Source organism: Manis javanica, chromosome 5, assembly GCF_040802235.1.
Source record: "Manis javanica isolate MJ-LG chromosome 5, MJ_LKY, whole genome shotgun sequence".
Taxonomy (NCBI): domain Eukaryota; kingdom Metazoa; phylum Chordata; class Mammalia; order Pholidota; family Manidae; genus Manis; species Manis javanica.
This window is the reverse complement of record NC_133160.1, coordinates 45,272,244-45,298,247: the sequence shown is the minus strand read 5'-3', so window position 1 is coordinate 45,298,247 and position 26,004 is coordinate 45,272,244. Positions and strand designations below refer to the sequence as shown.

Genomic DNA, 26,004 nt, shown 5'->3' with positions numbered 1-26,004 from the left:
TTCTCTTAATAAGTCTGGCTAGGGGTTTGTCTATTTTGTTTGTTTTCTCAAAGAACCAGCTCTTGATTTCACTGAATTTTTTCTATTGTTTTATTCTTCTCAATTTTATTTATTTCTTCTCTGATCTTTATTATGTCCCTCCTTCTGCTGACTTTGGGCCTCATTTGGTCTTTTTCCATTTTCAATAATTGTGACTTGAGACGATTCATTTGGGATTGTTCTTCCTTCTTTAAATAGGCCTGGGTAGCTATATACTTTCCTCTTAGAATTGCTTGTGCTTCATCCCCCAGAAGTTGGGGCTTTGTGCTATTGTTGTCATTTTGTCTCCATATATTGCTTGATCTCTATTTTAATTTGGTCATTGATCCATTGATTATTTAGGAGCATGTTGTTAAGCTTCCATGTGTTTGTGGGCCTTTTTGTTTTCTTTGTACAATTTATTTCTAGTTTTATACCTTTGTGGTCTGAGAAGTTGGTTGGTAGAATTTCAGTCTTTTTGTATGTACTGAGGCTCCTTTTGTGACCTAGTATGTGGTCTATTCTGGAAAATGTTCCCTGTGCACTTGAGAAGAATGTGTATCCTGCTGCTCTTGGGTGTAGAGTTCTGTAGATGTTTAGTAGGTACATCTGTTTTAGTGTGTTGTTCAGTGCCTGTGTCCTTACTTATTTTTTGTCTGGTGGATGTATCCTTCGGAGTGAGTGGTATGTTGAAGTCTCCTAGAATGAATGCATTGCATTCTATTTCTTCCTTTAATTCTGTTAGTATTTCTTTCACATATATTGGTGCTCCTGTATTGGGTGCATATATGTTTATAATGGTTATATCCTCTTGTTGAACTGACCCCTTTATCATTATGTAATGTCCTTCTCTATCTCTTGTTACTTTCTTTGCTTTGAAGTCTATTTTGTCTGATATAAGTACTGTAACACCTGCTTTCTTCTCCCTGTTGTTTGCATGAAATACCTTTTTTCCATCCTTCACTTTTAGTCTGTGTATGTCTTTGGGTTTGAGGTGAGTTTCTTGTAAGTAGCATATAGATGGGTCTTGTTTTTTTATCCATTCTATTACTCGGTGTCTTTTGATTGGTGCATTCAGTCCATTTACATTTAGGGCGATTATTGAAAAATATGTACTTATTGCCATTGCACTCTTTAGTTCATGGTTACCAAAGATTCAAGGGTAGCTTCTTTACTATCTAACCATCTAACTTAACTCTCTTATTAAGCTGTTATAAACCCAGTGTGATGATTCTTTATTTCTCTCCCTTCTTATTCTTCCTTCTCCATTCTTTATATGTTAGGTGTTTTATTCTGTACTCTTTTCTTTTTCCTTTGACTGCTTTTGTGAATAGTTGATTTTATTTTTTGCCTTTAGTTAGTATTTGGTTGGTCTGCTTTCTTTGCTATGATTTTATTTTCTCTGGTGACATCTATTTAGCCTTAGGGCTTCCATCTAGAGCATTCCCTTTAAAATATCCTGTAGAGGTAGTTTGTGGGAGGCAAATTCCATCAACTTTTGCTTGTCTGGGAATTGTTTAATCTCTCCTTCATATTTAAATGATAATTATGCTAGATACAGTATTCTTGGTTCAAGGCACTTCTGTTTCATTGCATTAAATATATCATGTTATTCTCTTCTGGCCTGTAAGATTTCTGTTGAGAAGTCTGATGATAGCCTGGGGGGTTTTCTTTTGTAGGTGATATTTTTTCTCTCTCTGGCTGCCTTTAATACTCTGTCCTTGTCTTTGATCTTTTCCATTTTAATTATTATATGCCTTGGTGTTGTCTTCCTTGGGTCCCTTGTGTTGGGAGATCTGTGGGCTTCCACGGTTTGAGAAACTATTTCCTCCCCCAGTTTGGGGAAGTTTTCAGCAATTATTTCTTCAAAGGCACTTTCTATCCCTTTTTCTCTCTCTTCTTCTTCTGGTACCCCTATAATGCAAATATTGTTACATTTCGATTGGTCACACAGTTCTCTTAATATTGTTTCATTCCTGGAGATCTTTTTATCTCTCTCTGCCTCAGCTTCTCTGTATTCCTGTTCTCTGATTTCTATTCCATTAACAGTCTTGCACCTCATCCAGTCTACTCCTAAGTCCTGCCAGAGATTGTTTCATTTCTGTAATCTCCCTCCGGACTTCATCCCTTAGCTCTTGCATATTTCTCTGCAGGTCCATCAGCATGGTTATGACCTTCATTTTGAATTCTTTTTCAGGAAGATTGGTTATATCTAACTCCCTAGGCTCCCTCTCTAGCATTGTCTGGATGATTCTTGACTGGACCAGATTCTTCTGCCTTTTCATGGCGAAAGAGGTGGTCGTAGGCAGGTGGTGTATGTGTCAGCTGGCAGAACAAAATCCCTTCCTGCTTGCTGGTCGCCTTGGCCTTCTCTGCTGCCTTTGTCAGTTACCCGCACACTGGGAACAGCCTCTAGATTAATCCCCTGAGCTGCCATGGGCAGGGCAGCCCTTGGAGTAGCCCAGAGCCCTGTGGGGAGTGGCAGGAGCACCGGGTGTGTTCTCTTGCAAGAACGGCACCCCTTCGTGCCTTGCCCTGGCCTCCTCTGTCTGTGCCAGACAGCACACTGGCAGCAGCCTCTGGGTCAGCCCCAGGTTAACTGCATGCTGGGAGGAGACTCTGTGTGGTTGCTGTGGGCGGGGCCACTCTCCGGCTGCTCCACCACTCTGGCGGGTCAGCCAGTTTGCTTGTAGCACTGGCCAGGGGGAATGAATGGCAGACTGCTTATCACCATGAGGGGCTTCAAATCTGCATTGCCACCCAAGGGGTTAGGGCACCTCAAGTTCCTTAGGATTCCCAGCCTGCTGGGCTGAGTCTGCCAGAACAATTCTGTCCAGCTGTGAAGCCCCTGTCCCTTTAAAACTTTCAAAAAGCACCTGCTTTTCTTTTGTCCCAGGGCAGCCGGCTGTGGGGACCTACTCACAGATTTTACTTTTCTGTTTCTCTAATATCCAGTACACCATGCAATGTGTTTCTGCACTCCCGGTGTGGATTACTAGAGCTGGTTATTTAACAGTCCTGTGCTTCCACTCCCTCCCCACTCTGACTCCTTTCTTCCTGCTGGTGAGCTGGAGTGGGGTGAGTGCTTGGGTCCTGCCTGGTTGCAGCTTTGTATCTTACCCTTTTCTTGTAATGCTGAGTTCTTGCATATGTAGATGTAGCCTGGCTGTTGTACTGTATCTTCTGTTCTCTCTGTTAGATGTAGTTGTATTTGTTGTATTTTCAAAAATCTATATGGTTTTGGGAGGAGATTTCCGCTGCCCTCCTCATGCCACCATCTTGAGCCTCCTTCATGTCTGTGTTTGGCTTGAGTTGTTTAAGTCCATCTGTCAAAGTTTGTAACTTTCTGAAGTTTTGAGCTCTAATAGTTTGATCTATTTGTAGGCTCTGAAAATAGCACTGCATCTTTTCTGCTTTCTCTGTGTCTGAATCCAGTGGACTTTTCTGTCATTATCGGTAATAACCAACTTGTCTTTTATATCCACCTTTGTCCTGAAGGCCCTTCCAGTGGGTGAGAAAAGATCCACCGTATAAGTGCTGTGTTCTATTTTACCAGATTGCTTATCTTTATTCTGAAATATATATACATAGTAGCAGTTCTAAAGAATAAGAACACTTGTCCCTGTGCCCCCTGCCATGTGTACCAACGAGTCTATTGGAGACCCTCCCATGTGCTACCTCCTCTCCCATCCCAGAGATAGTACAGGTCATAGTTTCACTGCATAGGAATATATCTCTAAACAATGTTTCACTTTGCCCATTTTTAAAATTTTATGTAAACAGAATTTCACTGTGTGTGTGCTTGAGTGACTTGATTTTTTCTCTCAACTAATAATACTAATTTCATCCATACTAATACAAATACATATCATTTATTTATTTTCACTGCTGCATACTATTCCACTGTGTGACTGCATTTATCAGTAAAAATTAAATATGATTTCTTCCTCTTTTTTCTTTTTGTGGTTGTCTATAGAATATTATGTAAATGTTCTCATATGTGGAATTGTTGGCCCCTGGAGTATGTGCATCTGCCTTTTTTGTGTAATGTCAGATTGCTGTCCCAATAAGTTGGGCCAGTTACCTCCCACCAGTGGGCTCTGAGACTTCCTGTGCCCCACTGTGTCCTCTCTGACATTTGGCATTATTACTTTTTTTTGTTTCACCAATCTAGTATATAAAAAATGGTATCTCATATGGCTCTAATAACCCCTGATTATTAATGGTGTTGAATACCTTAATTTCCATTCATACTTTACATTCTGGAAATGGTTATGTCTTTTACCCATTTTTTTAGTAGATTGTCTGAGTTTTTTTCTTAACTGATTTGTTCTTTTGAAGGAACTTTTTATATATTCTAGACCTTAACCCTTTGTCAGTTATGTAGTGCAGATGACTTCTCCCACTTTGTGCCTTGTAGCTTTACTTGCTTTATGGTATTATAGTGAATAGTGGCTCTTAATTTGAATGTGCCCAGAGGTACCAATCTTCTCCTTTATGGCTCATGTTTTTTGTTTCTTGTTGAATAAATCATTCCACATCCCAAGATCATAAAGAGTTTGCACCATACTTTCTTCTAGAAGTTTCATATCATTTAATTTTTTAATCCTTGCAGAATTTTACTTCCAATTGAAAATTCTCCAGCCTCTCCTTACAAACTGCTTTGCCTAGAATATATTGAGCAGTATCATATCCCAGAGCAGTGGGCACAAGGACTATGTGTTCATATGTCCATTCAATAAATACTGTGTCAAGCATGTATAAACTATGTAGTATGAGTGATGTAAGGACTCGTACAGTGTCCTCATGAAGTACAGCAGGCTAAATTGATGGCCTCCAGGAAAGATCTGTCTGTATTCTAGTCCCAGAATGTGTGACTAATAACTTATTTGAGTAAGGGTCTTTACAAATGCAAATAAATTAAGGATCTTGAAATGAGATCATAATGGGTTGTTCAGGCAAGCCCCAATCAGTGGTAAGTGTCCGTCTGAGTGAGGTCCAGAGACGAGAAGGAGGCAGTATAACAAGGAGACAGGGTGCTCAGGAATACAAACATCCAACAGGAACTGAACGAAGCAAGAACAGACTCCCCTAGACTCTCTGGAATACTGATACATTCGTTTTGAACTTCTGGCCTCTCAGAACTGTAAAAGAATAAATTTCTATTATTTTAAGTCACCCAGTTTGTAATCATTTACAGCAGCCACAGGAAACTAATGCAAGGATGTTTAAGATGAGATGATCATAGGTGGTAACTAACCAGAGCTTCTCTTTTCTCCACCCTTATATACTCAAGGAATGGACCAAACAATGGCAGCAAAACTGGGAGCACCACACTTCTCAGGGGTGCTGGCTCAGCTGAGCCCCCCAGGCAGCCCTAAAACACAGCTTCTTCTCCTTGCAGATCACCGCTGTGGGAGGACAGTCAGCTGAGTCATAAGAATGACTGGCCCTGGGCTGGCTTGTGTCAGTGATAAGGGGCTGCATAAGCTAAGAAGGAAAATCAGGAGATATATGTAAACTGATACAGAAGACACATGTGCTAATGTCAGGAGGCAGCCACCTCCAAGGCCACTTTGTCTGAGTATGGTTTCCACACTTAGGAAATTTAGAGAAGATCCAGGCCAGCAGGCTCTCAAGGGTTAAAAAAAAAAATCTGCAATGTTGATGCTATCAAACAGTTTTCTGTTTCCCTTGAAAAGAAAAAAAAAAGAGTTATTCCAAGATAGACATCTGAACATACTGAATCACAGTCAACAAATGTGTAGCCTGAATAAGTAAAAAGACATTCAAATGAAGTAATTGTTTATTTTATGGATGTATAAAGTCAGCATGGTCTGTGGGTATAGGTGCAGCTTAAATCTCTTTACTCAGGTTTGTGTTGCAGGTTGGTTTTTATAGGCACATATATTTAAGTCAGTTGAATTATCCTCATTTGGAGTTTACCTTCCAACCTTGCACTAGATCCTGCACTTAACCCCATGTATTCTAAAATTCAAGATATTAAGGTGAAAGGTTAGAAGACCTGGATTCTAGTCCCAGTTGCACCACTGAGTAATTGTGACTTCTGAAAATCCTGATCAGTAATGTGGAGACAGTGGGATCTGTCCCCAGGTCATGAGAGCCTGCCATAAGGGAGGCTTGCTTGTCCGCCACATTATTTCTGGAAGGCAAACCCATAAGGCCACATTAAGGAGGCTGGAGGGAGCCAGGAATCCATATTACTGTGTGCTGGGATGTAGGTCGGTGCTTCATCACTATTCCATTTAATCCTCCCTGCAGCCTGGAGAGCATATGTCAACATCCCCACATCACTCATAAGACGACTCTAGCTGGGGGTTGGAGCAGCTTGCCCGGGTACCCCAGCTGGTGGGCTCGTGGGCTGGAATTCAAACCCAGGTCCGTCTCCCTCCAAATAGCAAGCTCTTCCTCATCCTGCTGCTGCCATTTCTAAAAAGTAAAACAAACAATGATCAGAATAAAGTTGGGTGGTTGGGTTCATTGTGTCAGGCTCCTGCAACCCAGCAAAGTGTGTCTTGAGGGTTTTGGAAAGTTCTCTTGGAAGTTTTTGATAAAACCAGTGAAGACATAGGGCCTCTTTATTCAAGTAGAGGAATATTGGTAATTGATCAAAATCTTAGGTGACAGTGTAATCAGAGTGGGTCACTAAAGAAACTCAAAAATACCCAGAAGCAAAGATGGGTTTCTAGTTAGTAATTTGAATGTTCTCTGAATTGAGTAACCAGGGGAAAATTGCTCTTTAAAAAATTTTCTTTCCTGTATGTGGTTTTTAATGAGATAGTAATGCCAAACAATTTAAGTTCACTTTTGTTAGTGAAGTCCTCGAGGGAACAAAAGGGCAAAGGCTGGTACTGATATAGGCATTGGATTTGTGACCAGCTGCCTCCTTAGCCACTGACCATCCATCCACTGTCTGGCATATTTCAGCAGTCAGTTTGTAACTTAACATGTCTTATATGTGAGGAGAAGAATGTGATAACTGTTTTGATGTCTAAATTATATATGCCTTTTTTTTGTAAAAAGCAACTAGCATTGAGGTCCTAAGGATGTTGTTGGTAAGGAAATGTTTGATGACAGTGCTTTTAATTGCCATTGCTGACAGTCCTACTAATAAACCCAGTTAAGATCCCAGAACTATGTTTTTTAAATCTACTAAAAAAGATGTTTGGCCCCTGTGAGCAGCGTGGCCATTCGTGAATACTGCCAGAGTTGAGGTGGTGCGTGTTCCCTCCTTGACACGGTGTTTGCATGCCCTGGCCTGGGCCAGGAGTGAAAATGCATGTGATGATCTCTTGGTCTCATCCCAGTCCCTAATGGATGTTTGTCTAAATGACAACACCCAGTTTAGGGCTGTTAATGCCCCGGCAACAGTGCGGGCCAGCCTGCAATGGGGAGTGTGTGCTGTGTGAGACATTTGGGAGCATGAATGGCGAGATTGGGAGCCCTCCAGCAAGTGAATGCTTCCTGCTTTAGCATCCAGTTCTGGAAGCATTCTTCTGTGCTGTCTGTCTCCCATGGTGCCTCAATTTAGGAGTCAAACTATAAATAATCATTGAATCAGAGAACCTCCAAACTTGATTATTACCCCCTGTAACTCCAACGCTGGTCTTGCTCTTAGGAGCCCAGATCTCTCATCCTTGACAAGGACAAGCTTATGACAGTCAGATAGTATCATCCAGGATGAGGGTGCCAGGCTGCTGTCTGGGACAATTTATATGGTATTACATGGCATCCCTTTGTAGATTTGACTGTGATTAACATAGCAGCCACTTTTCCAGATACATGGGTTGCTTGGCATATTTAGCAAAATGCATCCGCGTTTCTGTTTTGTTCACCATTGTCCAGAGCACTGTATGTGGATGTGTCGGACGCAGTGGGGCCTTTCAGGAAACAGCAGGGTGATTCTAGGCAGAGCATGACAGGTCTTTAGAGAGGCGCTCCTGCTCTAACCCAGGCCCACAAGCAGACTGTGGCCTGAAAGGGGGAGCTATGAATTGCGTGTTGACAGCGAACCACGGCTGTCCAAAGGCTCAGGTGGTTGTCAGCCGTAAGTTTAGCTCAGCTCTTTGAGTAATTTGTCACGCCTGGCTTGGCCCCTGCTGGGGCAGCACGTGCCAGCTTAGTGTCAGAGTGCCTGTTCGCCAGACGGCCACTCAGGCCTAACGTCCTGCTGTTTCCCGGACCAGCGGCTTGCTGGGGCCTTGCACAGAGGGCCGGGACATGGCGGCAGCCAAGTGCTGTGCAGAATAAGTGTGTTCATAATGAGACGTGAATGGCATTAGCGGGTCCCTCTAGAATTGGGTCTGAGCGGATGCCTCTTGCTGAGGAAGTTTGGCAGCCTGTTCGTTAAAGAGAGTCACCAGGAGTTCAGTCCGCATTTGAGAAGCCAGTTCAGGTGCACACTGCCCAGGCCTTAGGCTGTTGTGACCTTCTATATAAAAGTTCATAAATCATCAGAGGGGCCACTTTTGAAATCTCCAAACTCAATTTCCTTTTTTTTTTAAAGTTGCATAGAGCAAGCCTAGAGAAATTCTGGAATAGCTCCATAGTTCTTTCCATGGCAACGGGCAGATTCTATATCTGTGCAATCCAGGACGGTAACCCCTATCCACATGTGGCTGTTGGCTGTTGGGTGAAATATGGCTAGTGGGACAAAGAAACTGATTTCTATTTTATTTATTTTAATTAACTTAAATTTAAATTTGACAGTCATATGTGGCTGGTGCCTACCTTTGGATGGACAGCACCACCCTAGAAGGCCTCTGGTCTCATGGTGTCAAAATCTTTCTCTGAATATGATTAAAGGAGGAGGAAGAGGAAGAGTCTGCATTGAGAAATCTGTTACATACTTTGCCGAAAGAAAATAGAAAAATATTCTCCTATTTTAAAACACATGCTCTTTGAGACCTAATTGGAAGGGCATAATTTTTACCAACTTTTTTTAAAGAGATCATTTTGAGAAAGTGGAGCGAGAAATGCTAGAATTACTTATGCCCTTCTGGAGTTGCAAATAATAAGCTGATGGTGATCCACATTCCCTGTGTTCTCGGAGAATTAGCATGATTTTCAGAATAACTAAGAAAAGTCTTTTAACTTGCACTGGTGATGGGGAAGAGGAAAGTAAGACGTCATGCCAACTGCCCCAAGTTTAATTCATAAAGTCACAACATGCAGTACCTCCATCCGCTGTCGAATTGTTCTGACGTTATCCTGTTATTGGAAGTGCATGATTCACCTTCTGAGGAAACAAGCCACACACAAAGGGGAAAGATTTGCTTTCTGCCCTGTGAAAGGCCGCCACACACAGGGGTCCTATTAAGACAGCTGGAAAGTTGCTTCTGCGTGTTACGCTTGTAAGTTTTATTGGTGACTCATTTTTGATTACACATTTGAATGCGTGTTCCAGACTGCAGTTTTAATTAAAAGGCAATAGTCTTTTTTTTTTTATTGCATTGTGCGGTCTCTGCTAGATTCTCCCACTTATGAGCCCTTATTTTCTAATGCTCAGAGCCTATCTTGGTTTGAGGCTCTGAGACCCCTTCAAAGGATACTTTCCTGGCCTTCCCTCTTCCCAGTGATGTGCATGTCTTACCTTTTTTTAAGTGTGTGTACCGTCCTATCACCAATTCCTATTTGAAGTATCAATTCATTTTATCAGGAGATGGAGAAGAATGTCTTATCCACTGAACCAGGAGGAGAAGATCCAGCACAGTCCCATAGCTGTCAGTGAGGAGAGATGCCCTTACAGGCAGTGCCCCTGTTGTTTGTTTCGATCAGTTTTGGTGATCTTTTACAGAAGTTCTGTAACTACCTGTGTATATATTTTTTAGTGACACTAGTGTTCGATGAAATTGGAGTCTAAGAGAAACTTAGGTCTTAAAAATCCAAATTGGTCATTAATTATAACTAATAGTTATTTCTCCAATAGGATGTTAAGGGACTTGCAGGGTACTTTTCTTTGCCACACAAATGTAAAAGTTGCATAGCTGTATTTAAAACAGAGTGAACTTTGTTATACATGTCATTCTGCTTGTGCACTTGTTTCCTTAATGGATTATTGAAGCTATGAAGAGCGAGCTCTGTATCTCGAAGCAATAATTCAGCACCACCGTGAAGTAATGACATTTGAGGATTTTGCAGCCCAAGTCTTTTCACCCTCTTCCAACTACTCCCTCAGTGGAATGGGTGAGTGTCTACATTATTCTTCCCTCCCACGCTTAAGATGCACTCCACCAACAGATGTACACCTGTTTTTTACAGATAAATGCTTGCAAATTTAAGAAGAGCATTCTCCCTCTGAATCAACTAATGAATATCAAAAGGAATGATGACATTCATTTTAATTTGTTTTGTATCAAGCTGTTCACTGAGTTCTTTTCTTCAGCTATCCCGTTAACCTCCGAATCTAGCAAGGTTAATGAACTTTTTCTCAGTAATGTGCTCCAGTTCATTCAGGAGTGTGGGGTTCTTGCTGAGCTGGGAATATGGTGTTTAAAAGCGCTGCCTGAATCAGTGCCTACTTATCAAAAAGGAGTTCCTCACAGTTGAAGCCGTTGCTACTAATGCTAAATGGGGATTATCCTCCCAAGATACTTGGGTCAGGGATTAATGCAGCAGAGATGGAAGGACAGTGTCCCCTGGTCCATCGTTCCAGCAGCGCCTCGTGCACCCTTTCTCTCTGGAGTGGTCTGTGTCACAGGGACAGGCTGCCAGCCAGGGCAGCACCTGGTGTGGAACCTGTTTAGAAACTGGCTCACAATCATTTTCATTTATTAGGCCAATGGAATATTTCAAAAATTTCCATGATCTTGTCTTAGGGTTTCACCCTTTCTATATTTCCAGTTTGGAAAAAAAAAGTGTGTACTGTCACTTAAGCTAATTATATGATTACTGTGGGTTTTTTTTTCAAAGAATAGAATTACTTGTAAATTTCTGCATGTAATTACAGATTAATTGCCTTTCAGAGAGTAAATGGGATATTTAGTCAATGCATGTTGAAATTCTCAATGAGGGGCTTCCTTCTTCCACCGGTGTAGACACAACTCTTACAGTGCTTAATAGATTTCTAACCTGTGTCAGTTGTCTCTGAACACCACCTTACTTCTCCTATCCTCACTTGTTAACAAATATCTTACACACACAAAGTGAAAAAAATTAAATTCAGTGAAATAAATCACTTACAAATAAAATCAGCCCTGCATCATTGTTTAACATCGCTGGCTTCAGTCCTGGCCTCTCCGCGCTTTGTTGGGAGATAAGAGGGAGAGGCTTGTGCTTGTACAGGGAGCCAGGAGCAGCAGGCAGAAGGCCTGGGAGATAAGCAAGCTGGCCCGGGTGCAGAGCCATGATTTACATAATCACGCCTCTGCTTTCTGGTGAGGCGTCAAGAAACATGGGGATGGCCTCTATTGATCTTTGTTGAACTAGAATACTAAACAACATGAGAAAGCTTATAACTTAAAGCTTTGATTAATATTTCTCACATTAAAAAAGTAGAACAGCTGTGAATTGAATTCTGTTATACACTCTGCCAACACTCTATCTAAACCAAACAACAAAAAAATCAGTTTCAAAGGAAAGGAAGATTTCATACCCAGGCTGGCTAGAGGTTTAAAATTATTTCTAGTTTATAGGCAAAAGAACATGACAAACCCATAACAAAGCTGTTTCTTTAAGATCTCATTCAGCTTCTTCCCATCCTCATGAGGTATTGGAACTTAATTTTTCAGTGCAGGGTTTTTTGTTAGCTCTGGAGAATAGTTTATGTTTATTAAATTTAGAAGAAATTACATAATAACCAAATATTTATGTTCCCTAACTGTTACATTCTTAAGGCTCTTAAGATGTTATTGAAATAGATGTAGATGAACTGTATTTTCTATGTGTATTTTAGCCTCTGTATAAATTTATTTGATCTTTTCCAAAAGTTCATAATTCTTTAAACCAATTCAAATGAATCAGTGTGTAGGTAACACCTTATGTGAGACTCCAGGAGTAATTTGGGTTTTTAAGACCTTAGCTATTTGAAGATGATTGCTGACAAAATACTTCAAGAACATCACATTTGCCAAAGTCACTTAACAGATAAGGATTCTGGTAGCTCAGAAGAGTGAGCACTGGACCCTGTACAGAAGAAACATGAAGCAAAGGTGGGCCATCAGGACAAAAGCTGGTTCTTCCTACTTTCACATTGTTAACATCAGTATTACATTTCGTAATGTTCAGAGTTTGCGGGATTCAGCACTGAGTGACAGGATTTTTCGTACTCATATCACACCAATCCATGAAAGCAATTTTAAGTCTGGGCATAATGTTCTCTTTTAACACTTTGCGCATCTGCCCATAACAATGACTAGGAAGGAACTAGATTTGAACTGTTTGGGAACAGTGCCATGAGGGAGGGGCATTTATAGCATATTAGGCACATTTTCAGAACCACACCCTCTTCTCATTTACATGTCAGTTTTGCTTTTGAGGAATCCCTATCCCTGTCTGTCACCACTTTTACAGATGAAAACATTTTTCATTTATTCACAATGTTTTTTATTTTCTTGGGACAAGTACAATCAAACCCAGAGGAGCCGGCAGCTTAAACTAAGAAATGGAGGTGAAGTCTTTTCCAAGCAGCAAGCCGACTGGAAAAATTGACCCTGAGAGGCTTAAGCCCCCACAGTGCACACAGGACCCAATCAGCCCATCTTGGCCAACCACAGTGTCGTCAAAGCAGGGTCTTGACTCTGGCTTGTACACACATGCACAGTCTGCAGAATTAGGGCCCCAGGTTTTCTTTGTAGCCTTACCACAAGGGGCTTTGCTGCAAATGCAGAGGGAGAGTACTCTGTACCCTGTGTTCATTCCACACTGTCTTTATGGCAGCAAGCAGCCCCCACTTCTAGAGGGAAGGCTCTAAAATCAGCTGTTGGTCCTCAGTGTGAGTAGGAGATGTGCTAGGGATGGGAGGGGGGTTGCCAAAAGATGCCACTGGTGGAAGATGCCATCTCCGCAGACTCTCCCTGCCCCAGTGCTGTTGCCTGTCACCCAGGGCAACCAGTGAGGGCCGTATTGGCCAAGTAAGTGTGCTGTTCCGCAGGATCCCTGCCAGCCACAGGTGAGGGTGCAGTTTTTGTTGTTACATGGGGGGTGCTCAGCTTTTTTAAAAGAGGTTTTATAAAACAAAACTATTTTCCCAGTCAGAAAATGTTATTTTGAAACATCTACTTCATATCTTTTCTGCCCATTGCTAGTATTGATAATGCACAGTGTATAATAGGTATTTGAGCTGCTTGTTAGCTAGCCCTGTAGTTTGTGTTCCTTTTGATTCCTTCCTCATTGACCAACAGCTTTTAAAAGGTAGTCAGTGTTAAAATATGAGCTTCAGTGAATACACACATACGTATATATATGTATTTGTGTGTGTGTGTTTTGTGCATATATGTATATGCATTTAACATACACACATACACATACACATTTGGATGAGGGACTAAGTCTGCATTTCCAAGCCTGTTTCCGGGAAAGGGGGGCTGGCAGGGAGGCCCTTAAAGGGTTAACTGGAATGGGTGCCCTTGACTGCTGGGAGGGGCTGATGTAACCCCTGCAGCTCACAGCCAAGTGCATCTGTTCGCCATGAGGTCATTCTTCTGCATGCTAATGATTTGGAAAATCAAGTCTAATGTTTGACATTATCAGAAAGGATACAAATAGTATAAATCTTTACTTTTTGGAAACTACGCTGCTGAAACAAAAGGAGAAAAAAGGAACTTTAGTTTGGCCTTTAGGTTTTTTTTCCAGAACTGCTTTAAAGATTGTGCCTGGACCTTAAAACCTTGGAGAAATCCACTTGTGTCTGGTGATAAATGAATAACCAAATCACATTACAGTCATGGTTAGCAATTTGATAGTTGAGGACTATAGGTATGTCTAATTTAATGTCTACTTATAAGAATTTCCAAATGCCTTGGTCAGAAGCCAACGAAGATGGATTCCCCTCAAAGAATCTCTAAAACCAGTCTGCAATGAGTGGTTCCTCTCAGAACACGCAAGTTGACTGCGTTTGTTGGCTGCAGGTGCCGGCACTGCTTCTGGCTCCTTCCTCCTTTGATTCTGCGGCAGGAGCCAGCAGAGGGAGCACAGATCTTTGTTTGTTTGCTCGCCCTACATAAACACAGCATTTGATCTCTCCAAGATACAGTCAAGAAGCACTTCCTCCTTCATGATGGGCTAGATGGTAATGGCTCCAGGATTTAGAACAAGTGGGAGAAAATTCCTTGCTGGGCTCCAGGAGATCTGCCACTTTTAATGTAGGTCATATTTGGACCTTAAACCACATCCATCTGAGTCACAGGATGTTGATGCCACTGACTCTATTGTGCAAACCCAAGTTTCATCTTCCACCCTCAGGAATTGCATGGGTACCCTCTTGGAAAGGATTATTATGCTCACCTACATAATAAAAGACTTCAGTAATTTTTTTTCTACAATAAGATCATTACATTAATTTAACAAACTATCAGAAGACTCTGCCTGGTGTCACTGAGTTATTCTGGTGACCAATAAAAATCTCACAAAACTGGAGATCACGGGAAGATGGCGGCGTGAGTAGTTCAGAGGAAATCTCCTCCCCAAAACATATATATTTATGAAAATACAATAAATACAACTATTCCTAAAAGAGACACCAGTGGATACAGTACAACAGCCAGGATACATCTACATCTGTGAGAACTCAACATCACACGAAGGGGGTAAGACACAAGCTGCAGCCAGGCGGGAACCGAAAGCTCCCCCACCCCAAAACCCAGCGAGAAGAAAAGAGTCGGAACGGGGAGGGAGTGAAAGCCCAGGACTGCTAAACCACCAGCCCTAGTAATCTGCACCCGGAACACAGACATAAGGTGCACAGGGTGCTGAATATTAGAGAAGTGGAAAAGGAAAACCTGTGGGCAGGTTCCCACAACAGGTGCCCCTGAGACAAAACAAAAGTGAGTGCTTTCTGCAAGTCTTAAAGAGACAGGGACCCCATAGCTGGACAAAGTTGTCCCAGCAGCTGGGAATACCGGGGAAACGTAGGTGCCATAAACCCCAGGGAGGCAGTGCAGCTCTGAAGCCCCTCACAGCACTAAGCAGCCTGCCAGTCATTCCTCCAACCGGCGCGGACCCCGACACACTGGCCCAGTAGCAGGAGAGTTGCAGCACGTGCCGGAGACAGCAGTGCCGGAAGGGACCAGGAGCAGATCTGTGAGCTGCAGGAGAGGCTTGTGCTAGCCTGCAGTGGCACGACCGAACAGCCTGGGCACGGCTCATGCACACTGGTGGCAGTGAAGCCAGAGGAGCCTGGTAGAGGCCTACACGGAAGAGCCCCGCACACACCTGCAGCACAGCCAGAGGGAGCAGGCGCACTCCTAGCAGCTGAACAGAGTCCCAGCCCAATGCACAGATGCCTAGGCCAGACCCAAAGGCCACTGCTGTTACACAGCTGCTCGGCAGGGGTGCTGCTAGCACAGAAGAGTGCAACTGGCATACCTGCCACTACCTGCAGGGCTCCGTGCTGTTCTGACGGAGACCCAGCCCACAGCAGCTGAGGGGAATAACCCAGTGGCTGCTCCAGGAGTGCGGGTAACCATCACAGGTAGCGGAGAAGGGCAAGGCATCCAGCAAGCAGGAAAGGACTTTCTTCTCCCAGCTAACACACCCGCAACCTGCCTACAGCCACCGCTATCATCATGAAAAGGCAAAAAAATTTAGTCCAGTCCAAGATAGTTCAAACAACACCTGAGAAGGGATCTGCAGAGGCAGACCTAACCAGTCTCCCTGAAAAAGAATTCAAAATAAAAATCATAAACATGCTGACAGAACTACAGAGAAATATGCAAGAGCTAAGGGATGAAGTCCGGAGGGAGATTACAGACATCTGGAGGGAGATTACAGATGTCCGGAGGGACAGAAGTGAAACAAACTCTGGAATGATTTATAAGCAGAATGGATAAGATGCAGGAGGCCATTGATGGAATAGAAACCAGAGAACAGGAACACATAGAAGCTGATGCAGAGAGAGATAACAGGATCTCCAGGAATGAAACAATATTAAGAGAACTGTGTGACCAATCCAAAAGGAACAATATCCGCATTATAGGGGTACCAGAGGAAGAAGAGAGAGAAAAAAGGGACAGAAAGTGCCTTTGAAGAAATAATTGCTGATAACTTCCCCAAACTGGGAGAGGAAATAGTTGCTCAGACTACAGAGGCACACAGAACTCCCGAGAGATGGAACCCAAAGAGGACAACACCAAGACACATAATAATTAAAATGGCAAAGATCAAGGACAAGGAGGGAGAATTAAAGGCAGCCAGAGAGAGAAAAAAGGTCACCTACAAAGGAAAATACATCAGGCTATCATCAGACTTCTCAACAGAAACCTTACAGGCCAGAAGAGAATGGCATGATATATTTAATGCAATGAAACAGAAGGACCTTGAACCAAGGATACTGTATCCAGCACGATTATCATTTAGATATGAAGGAGGGATTAAACAATTCCCAGACAATCAAAAGTTGAGGGAATTTGCCTCCCACCAACCACCTCTACAGGGTATCTTAGAGGGACTGCTCTAGAAGGGAGCACTCCTAAAAAGAGCACAGAACAAAACATCCAACATATGAAGAAAGGAGGAGGAGGAAAAAGAAAGGAAGGAAATAATCATCAGACTGTGTTTATAACAGCTCAACAAGCGAGTTAAGTCAGACAGTAAGGTAGTAAACAAGCTAACCTTGAACCTTTGGTAACCACGAATCTAAAGCCTGCAATGGCTTTAGTACATATCTTTTAATAGTCACCCTAATGTAAATGGACTGAATGCACCAATCAAAAGACACAGAGTAACAGAATGGATAAAAAAGCAAGACCCATCTATATGCTGCTTACAAGAGACTCACCTCAAACCCAAAGACGTGCACAGATTAAAAGTCAAGGGATGGAGAAAGATATTTCATGCAAACAACAGAGAGAAAAAAGCAGGTGTTACAATACTAGAATCAGACAAAATAGACGTCAAAATAAAGAATGTAACAAGAGATAAAGAAGAACATTACATAATGATAAAGGGTTCAGTCCAACAAGAGGATATAACCATTATAAACATATATGCACCCAATACAGGAGCACCAATATATGTGAAACAAACACTAACAGAATTAAAGGAGGAAATACAATGCAATGCATTTATTTTGGGAGACTTTAACACATCACTGACTCCAAGGGACAGATCCACCAGACAGAAAATAAGTAAGGACACAGAGGCACTGAACAACACACTAGAACAGATGGACCTAATAGACATCTATAGAACTCCACATCCAAAAGCAACAGGATAAACATTCTTCTCAAGTGCACATGGAACATTCTCCAGAATAGACCACATACTAGGCCACAAAAAGAACCTCAGTAAATTCAAAAAGATTGAAATCCTACCAACCAACTTTTCAGACCACAAAGATATAAAACTAGAAATAAATTGTACAAAGAAAGCAAAAAGGCTCACAAACACATGGAGGCTTAACAACATGTTCCTAAATAATCAATGGATCACCGACCAAATTAAAATGGAGATCCAGCAATATATGGAAACAAATGACGACGACAACACAAAGCCCCAACTTCGGTGGAACGCAGCAAAAGCAGTCTTTAGAGGAAAGTATATAGCAATCCAGACATATTTAAAGAAGGAAGAACAATCCCAAATGAATAGTCTAATGTCACAATTATCGAAATTGGAAAAAGAAGAACAAATGAGGCTTAAGGTCAGCAGACGGAGGGACATAATAAAGATCAGAGAAGAAATAAATAAAATTGAGAAGAATAAAACAATAGAAAAAATCAATGAAACCAAGACCTGGTTCTTTGAGAAAATAAACAAATTAACCCTCTAGCCAGACTTATTAAGAGAAAAAGAGAGTCAACACACATCAACAGAATCAGAAACGAGAATGGAAAAATCACAACGGACCCCACAGAAATACAAAGAATTATTAGAGAATACTATGAAAACCTATATGCTAACAAGCTGGAAAACCTAGGAGAAATGGACAACTTCCTAGAAAAATACAACCTTCCAAGACTGACCAAGGAAGAAACACAAAATCTAAACAGACCACTTACCAGCAACGAAATTGAATCGGTAATCAAAAAACTACCCAAGAACAAAACCCCCAGGCCACATGGATTTACCCTGGAATTTTATCAGACATACAGAGAAGATATAATACCCCTTCTCCTTAACGTTTTCCAAAAAATAGAAGAGAGGGGAATACTCCCAAACTCATTCTATGAAGCCAACATCACCCTAATACCAAAACCAGGCAAAGACACCACCAAAAAAGAAAACTACAGACCAATATCCCTGATGAATGTAGATGCAAAAATACTCAACACATTATTAGCAAAGCAAATTCAAAAATACATCAAGAGGATCATACACCATGACCAAGTGGGATTCATCCCAGGGATGCAAGGATGGTACAACATTCGAAAATCCATCATCATCCACCACATCAATAAAAAGGACAAAAACCACATGATCATCTCCATAGATGCTGAAAAAGCATTCAACAAAATTCAACATCCATTCATGATAAAAACTCTCAACAAAATGGGTATAGGGGGGAAGTACCTCAACATAATAAAGGCCATATATGGTAAACCCACAGCCAGCATCGTAGTGAACAGCGAGATGCTGAAAGCTTTTCCTCTGAGATCGGGAACAAGACAGGGATGCCCACTCTCCCCACTGTTATTCAACGTAGTACTGGAGGTCCTAGCCACGGCAATCAGACAAAACAAAGAAATACAGGGAATCCAGATTGTTAACGAAGAAGTCAAACTGTCACTATTTGCAGATGACATGATATTGTACATAAAAAACCCTAACAACTCCACTGCAAAACTGCTAGAACTAATATTGGAATTCAGCAAAGTTGCAGGATACAAAATTAACACACAGAAATCTGTGACTTTCCTATACACTAACAATGAACTAATAGAAAGAGAAATCAGGAAAAGAATTCCATTCAGAATAGCATCAAAAAGAATAAAATACCTAGGAATAAACCTAACCAAGGAAGTGAAAGACCTATACCCTGAAAACTACAATACACTCTTAAGAGAAATTAAAGGGGACACTAACAAATGGAAACTCATCCCATGCTCCTGGCTAGGAAGAATTAATATCGTCAAAATGGCCATCCTGCCCAAAGCAATATGCAGATTTCATGCAATCCCTATCAAATTACCAACAGCATCCTTCAATGAACTGGAATAGTTCAAAAATTCATATGGAACCACCAAAGACCCTGAATAGCCAAAGCAATACTGAGAAGGAAGAATAAAGTGGGGGGGATCTCGCTCCCCAACTTCAAGCTCTACTACAAAGCCACAGTAATCAAGACAATTTGGTACTGGCACAAGAACAGAGCCACAGACCAGTGGAACAGAATAGAGACTCCAGACATTAACCCTAACATATATGGCCAATTAATATACGATAAAGGAGCCATGGACATACAATGGGGAAATAAGAGTCTCTTCAACAGATGGTGCTGGCAAAACTGGACAGCTACATGTAAGAGAATGAAACTGGATCACTGTCTAACCCCATACATAAAAGTAAACTCCAAAGGATCAAAGATGGACATGGATCAAAAAGTCATGAAACCATAAAACTCTTAGAAAAAAACATAGGCAAAAATCTCTTGGACATAAACATGAGTGACTTCTTCATGAACATATCTCCCCGGCAAGGGAAACAAAGGCAAAAATGAACAAGTGGGACTATATCAAGCTAAAAAGCTTCTGTACAGCAAAGGACACCATCAATAGAACAGAAAGGTATCCTACAGTATGGGAGAATATATTCATAAGTGACAGATCCAATAAAGGATTGACATCCAAAATATATAAAGAGCTCACACCTCAACAAACAAAAAGCAAATAATCCAATTAAAAAATGGGCAGAGGAGCTGAATAGACAGTTCTCTAAAGATGAAATCCAGATGGCCAACAGGCACATGAAAAGATGCTCCACATCACTAATCATCAGAGAAATGAAAATTAAACCACAATGAGATATCACCTCACACCAGTAAGGATCGCCATCATCAAAAAGACAGACAACAACAAATGTTGGCAAGGGTGTGGACAAAGGGGAACCCTCCTACACTGCTGGTGGGAATGTAAATTAGTTCAACCATTGTGGAAAGCAGTATGGAGGTTCCTCAGAATGCTCAAAATAGAAATACCATTTGACCCAGGAATTCCACTTCTAGAAATTTACCCTAAGAATGCAGCACTCCAGTTTGAAAATGACAGATGCACCCCTATGTTTATCGCTGCACTATTTACAATAGCCAAGATATGGAAGAAACCTAAATGCCCATCGGTAGATGAATGGATAAAGAAGATGTGGTACATATACACAATGGAATATTACGCAGCCATAAGAAAAAAACAGGTCCTACCATTTGCAATAACATGGATGGAGCTAGAGGGTATTATGCTCAGTGAAATAAGGCAGGTGGAGAAAGACAAGTACCAAATGATTTCACTCATATGTTGAGTATAAAAACAAGGGAAAACTGAAGGAACAAAACAGCAGCAGAATCACAGAACCCAAGAATGGACTAATAGTTACGTAAGGGACTGGGACGATGGGTGGGAAGGGAGGGATAAGGGTGGGGAAAAAAATGGGGGCATTATGATTAGCATGTTTAGTGCGTGGGGGGCACGGGGAGGGCTGTGCAACACAGAGAAGACAAGTAGTGATTTTACAGCATCTTACTATGCAGATGAACAGTGACTGTGAAGGGGTATGTGGGTGGGACTTGGTGAAGGGAGGATCCTAGTAAACATAATGTTCTTTCTGTAAGTGTAGATTAATGATACCAAAATAAAAAATAAAAATAAATAAAAAATAAAAATCTCATAACACTGCAGACATGTTACAAAGGGAATCTGGCATATAGACACCACACAAACTACTTTTCTAATTCACCAGCCTTTGCCTGGAGGAGGAAAGCTACACCTAACTTTCATTTGCTAAGACCCCTGAACTGCAAAGTGGTTACATGTGCCAAGATATTATAGGCTTGTCATTCCACATGCAGTTCCCAACATGGCCATTTCACTGAGCAGTTATCAATGAAGGTGATCCCAGAAATAACACGAGAGACCTGAAATCTAACCCCCAAACGGTGAAAGATTTCCCCCATTCCCTGAGGGTGGTCAGTACACATTTGTTCACTGTCTTCCTCTTCTTCTTCCTGGCTTCCTCCCTTCTCCCCCTATTTCTCTCCTTCCCTTCGTCCCTCCTTGTTAAAGTGTCTTGACAAGGTTTTGACTGATTAATAGCATTTCTTATGTATTCATCTTCCTCATAAATGTGCTAAAGCCAGTAAAGAACATCATCGAATGGAGAATTAGAAGGGACTTTGGGAGATAGCAGGTCTAACCCCTAGTAACTAACCACGCCAGTTCCGAGTGAGCTGAGAACCATGCCAGCAAGGGGTAGCAGAGCAAAGGCCAGGGTGTTGCACACTGTCTCCTCCCTGACATGGGATCTGGGCAGGGTCCCTGGTGTTGTCCAAGACCCAGATGACCGCCAGCTTCCCCTACTGGGTAAGCTGTCCCCAAACACGGGTTGTTAGTCACGTTGGCCAGAGTCCCTAACCAGCCAGTTATATAAGAGCTTTTGAATCTACACAAACCATGTCGCCCCTATGAGAGGAGGAGGAGATAAGTCTCATCTGTCTTTTCAAGCAGGGCCACTCACCAAAGCCATGCCTGCCTTATTCTTCAAAATGTCTTCTTGAGATAAGAATGAAGTTTGGGAAAGATATTAAATTACCTGACACATTGACAGCAGAAGCTCCTGACACGTGATGATGTGGTTATTGGTCACTCCTGTCCAGGTGACAGCTCACAAATGTGACGGCCAGCACACTGTGGTGGTCTCTGGGGTCATCTCACAGTTGTGGCTACAACGTCCTTTAAGGAGCTCTCTCCTCTCCTCTTCTAAGTAGCCTCCTGGAGCCGAGGAGGGAGCTGGAGCCCAGCACAGTACTGGCTTCCCCAGTGAGCAGACATGCCGCACGTGCACACGCTGCTGATGGGTCAGGCCCCTGGGTTCAGGCAGGTGTCCCAAGACCTAGAGGGGCTTCTAATTTCTGGGGGTGCTGGGAACACAGCCAGGATCCAGGCCCAGAGCCCATGCACCCGCACATCACTGCCAGTCGCTGGCGAGGGCAGAAGGGGGTGCCCGTGAGCAAAGTGCTGACCCTGCTTATCCCCCTACCAGGGTTTGCACGTTTTTCCACCGTTAGAACTGACCACGGCCCAGGCTTGCCTTCCCTTGCTCTCCTTCCTCATCTCTAATTCCACTACCTTCTGTTCCTTCCTTGCTCAACACTCTGGAAACTTCCACCAGGAGCTGTCCTTCCCAGCTGCCTTGGCTCCTTGCAGGGCAGTGAGCCGTGTTCTGCAGCCAGGCAGCTCCAGCATGTGGTCTCAGCCAAGCGGCCCGTCACTCTGCTCCCCAGAGTATAATTCTGTAAACTGGATCCATAAATAGAGCTTTCTTAAAGAGCATTCTGAAAGATGTGGTAAGTTAATGTGTGTAAGGAGATGACAGCAGTGCCCAGCACATAAAGAGCCCTGAGCAGCCATTCATTGGACTACCATTCTCACCACCCTGCCTCTCTGGGTTTTTCTCCACTCTGTCCTGTGCAGCCTCTGCCTCCATCCTGGAACATACTGCTGCCTGCCCATCACCCTGTCTCCTAGAAGGGGACATGCAAGCCAGGGACCAGGACACCTGGAAAGGCCAACCTGGCACTCACCCTATGGGGACAAACCCATAAATCAGAGCCACTGATGCTGGTTTTTTATTAATATTAAAAACAAGGATTAGAGTTCGGAACACCATTCAGATCATCCAGAAATTCCCTTTAAATACAAGTTCTCTTAGGTCTCTGTTTAGTCAAGAACTCAGGTCTGCCCCACTCCACTCCACACCCTCAGCCACCTTGGCTGCAGCTGAGCCACGTGTGGCCACATGCAAACAGCTAACCACCTGCCTGGATGGTTCCTCCGTCCCAACAATCCCTTCCAGACCCAGCCCAAATCTTCCTTTCCACATACCAGCTCAGTTCTGACCCCCTCTGCATAGTATCTGTGTTTTTGAAACTTCAGATGTATCCTCCTGGAAAAGATGATAAAACTTCCATAGGAATTTTTAAAACCACCCAGAATCAGTGATGCTGGCCCCGGCTGTGCACTGGATTACCAGGGAAGCCAGAGCATCCTGATGCTGCATGCCTCCACCAGACATTTGGATTTACTGCTCTGGGGCATGGCCTGAGCAAGGGGACTTGAACTTTTAAAATTTCCAAGGGTGCTGTAATATGTAGGCAGGACCGAGAAGTGCTGTCCTAAATCAAGATATCTCTATAATGCTTAGGTCCTCATTTAGGGCCATCTAACTTGTTATTACTCATATCTTGACTTTTCTTAGGATAGCTAAGTCTTTATCCTGTGTGTGTCTTCTTCAAAGGTTGTATCTTTACAGAATGATGCATGTAATTTCTTTCCTATGCCATATCCAACAGGAGTAAAATAGAAATGTGGACAGGAAGGACTCAGGCTATTGCAGGTGTGTATCCAGATCACAGATGTGTGTTGGGCCTGATGCAAGATGCGGAACAAACACCTGTCATTGTGTGTAATCTGTCCCTCTCCCTTCCTGGTCTCTTAGTGAAAGTGGCCAGTGATAAACAACATGGCAAAAAGTGGGTGTAGAGAAAGGCGGGGGAAGCTAGAATCAATCCACAGACTGGATAATGCAGTTTGAACAACTGAAACTTGATTCGAGATGCTTTTGTAAATGGCACTGAGGGTTCTAAAGAGAATTCTCAACTGCCCAGTTTGCAACCACATTTTGCTTCATGCTTATTCATCTCTTATTCCTCTTTAACGCACCTCAGTGTCAGCTCTGGGAGGTGTAAGAAAGTGATGAAGCAAACATTTGTGTATTCAGTTGGCTAGAAAAGACAGTGCTACCTGTCAGATGTTACCATCTCTGAATTGGCCTCCTTCCCCCAGCAGCTGCTGCCAAGCAGGACCATACTGAGCATTTTAAGGCTCTGGAGACTTTGTGCTCTATGTCTCCCCTTCCCTTCAGGAGCTTGCAGTCTGAGTACAGAAAAGCAGATACTCGTGAACCTCCAAAATATGGCTATTTACTAATAAGCCCGGTTTAGTTACCTACAAACTATAACTATGTATCAAAAAGATACAGTTCAAAAGAAAAGATGCTGTCAACCAATAGTCTGGGTCATTTGGGTTGAGATTTCCATGCAGTCTGCCTTGTGAGTCTGAGAGAGAATGAAAACTTGCCTAATATGTATTAGCTATTCTATTAATATCCTACCAGTCAATTTCTAACTTTCCCACATTGGTGAAGAAGCAGGACTTCTGAGACCTGGAAGGCCTGCAGAAAGGAACAGTCCATGTGAAAGAGCAGAGAAGAAGAAACAGCTCCTTTCAGAGCCAGCGTGAGGACACTTCTGCCCTGTGGAGTTGGTGTGGGGCTAGGGGTGTTCACAGGTTCTCAGAAGAAGGAGGGACCCAAGATCCTTCCTTCTAAAGTGTTTGACATTACATTAATTTGTCCCTTTGGAAGAACGTGAGGGTGCTGCCTTTTCTGTGAAATGCTGCATTTAGGTTAGTCTGGTTTCTCAGTCCTTATAGGGTTTGAAGTACAAGTGGAACCTTCCTCCCCACTCACTGTTGTTTACGGCCCCAGGGACACTTGAGCAGTTGCCAAGAGATGGCCGGCAAGTACCAAGAATTTTTCTCAGAGACAATTTTTGGAAATGACTCTTAATTAAAGCTTATTTGAAATAACCTTGAGAATTGTTTCAGAAGCACCTGGAGCTTCTGGCACCCCAGCTTTGCATTCCTTGTGAACCGTGGCTTTACCCTGCTGTTCTGGCTGTAGCAGGTGGAACATGTAGCTGCGGCAGTGGGGTGGGGGTTCCTGGAGTACTCAATGGTTTTGCTTGAATTTCTAGTTAGCAGTGAGCACACCACAACAGAGGCCAAATGGAACACCTCTTGCTAGCATTTAAGTCTGTCGTCAGAGAACAGAAGACCATTTTATACTCATGTCTTCCCAAAGGATACATGGTGATAACCAGGAAATAAACATCTAAGTGGCATAATAAAGAGAAAAGCCATTCCTTTTCTCCTGTTAACCTTTAAAGTCCTTCAAAAGGTGAAAAAAAACCACTTGAAAATGGGAAACATGCCAGTCAACTTCATAAAAAAAAAGAAAAAAATCCATAAAGTTTTACATCACTGACATGGCCAAACTTATTTCTCAGGACACAGGGAACCTGGCAGCATCACTGGCCACCGTAAAGGGGGCCGTGATGGAGGCAAACCCTACTTTTGGACTTTTCAAGAATATGAGAAATAAAATCCCAGCCCCACAGAGGATGTGCTCCAGCCCTTGTGGCCCAGCCAGCTCCCTCCTGCCTCCTGCAGTGCTCAGCCTACCTGTGGTGGGATCAGCAGCCTGTGCAGGCCAGCACCCAGCCTCCAGCCTCTCTTTCCTCACTGACAGGATCCTCTGGCCTTGAGATGGCCTCAGGGTGAGGTGAGCCGCTGAAGGGCCTCCAGGACTCCCCTCTGATCTCAGGCAAAAGCAAACATACCCACTCCCTCGCCCTTGCTGCTGAAGTGTGTTTGGGCAGACCCTGGAGCCCGTACGCGGTAGTTAGGGAAACCCTGCCTCCTAGCTACATCCCCAGGGCTCAGAGAAGCAGCTTAGAGAAACAGCCTGCCTCCAGTTAATGAGGGAGCCCTCTATAACCTGGGTGCACAGCTCTCTGAGGCCAGGTGTTTCCAACCAGGAGAA

The 26,004-nt window shown here is 42.9% G+C and overlaps 1 protein-coding gene across 3 annotated transcripts in view; it reads left to right on the top strand.

Annotated features, from left to right (window-relative positions):
* Positions 1–26,004, top strand: part of RALGAPA2 (Ral GTPase activating protein catalytic subunit alpha 2) — a 401,571-nt gene that overhangs the window by 363,250 nt on the left and 12,317 nt on the right. For 2 of the 3 annotated variants that reach the window (XM_073236983.1, XM_073236982.1), the window contains 2 exons: positions 10,103–10,224; positions 10,300–11,228. In XM_073236983.1, the coding sequence (XP_073093084.1) occupies positions 10,103–10,224; positions 10,300–10,319 (142 nt within the window). In that variant the 3' untranslated portion in view covers positions 10,320–11,228. Of the gene's footprint in view, positions 1–10,102; positions 10,225–10,299; positions 11,229–26,004 lie in introns of those variants that run through there. The other variant, XM_073236981.1, reaches the window with a different exon arrangement.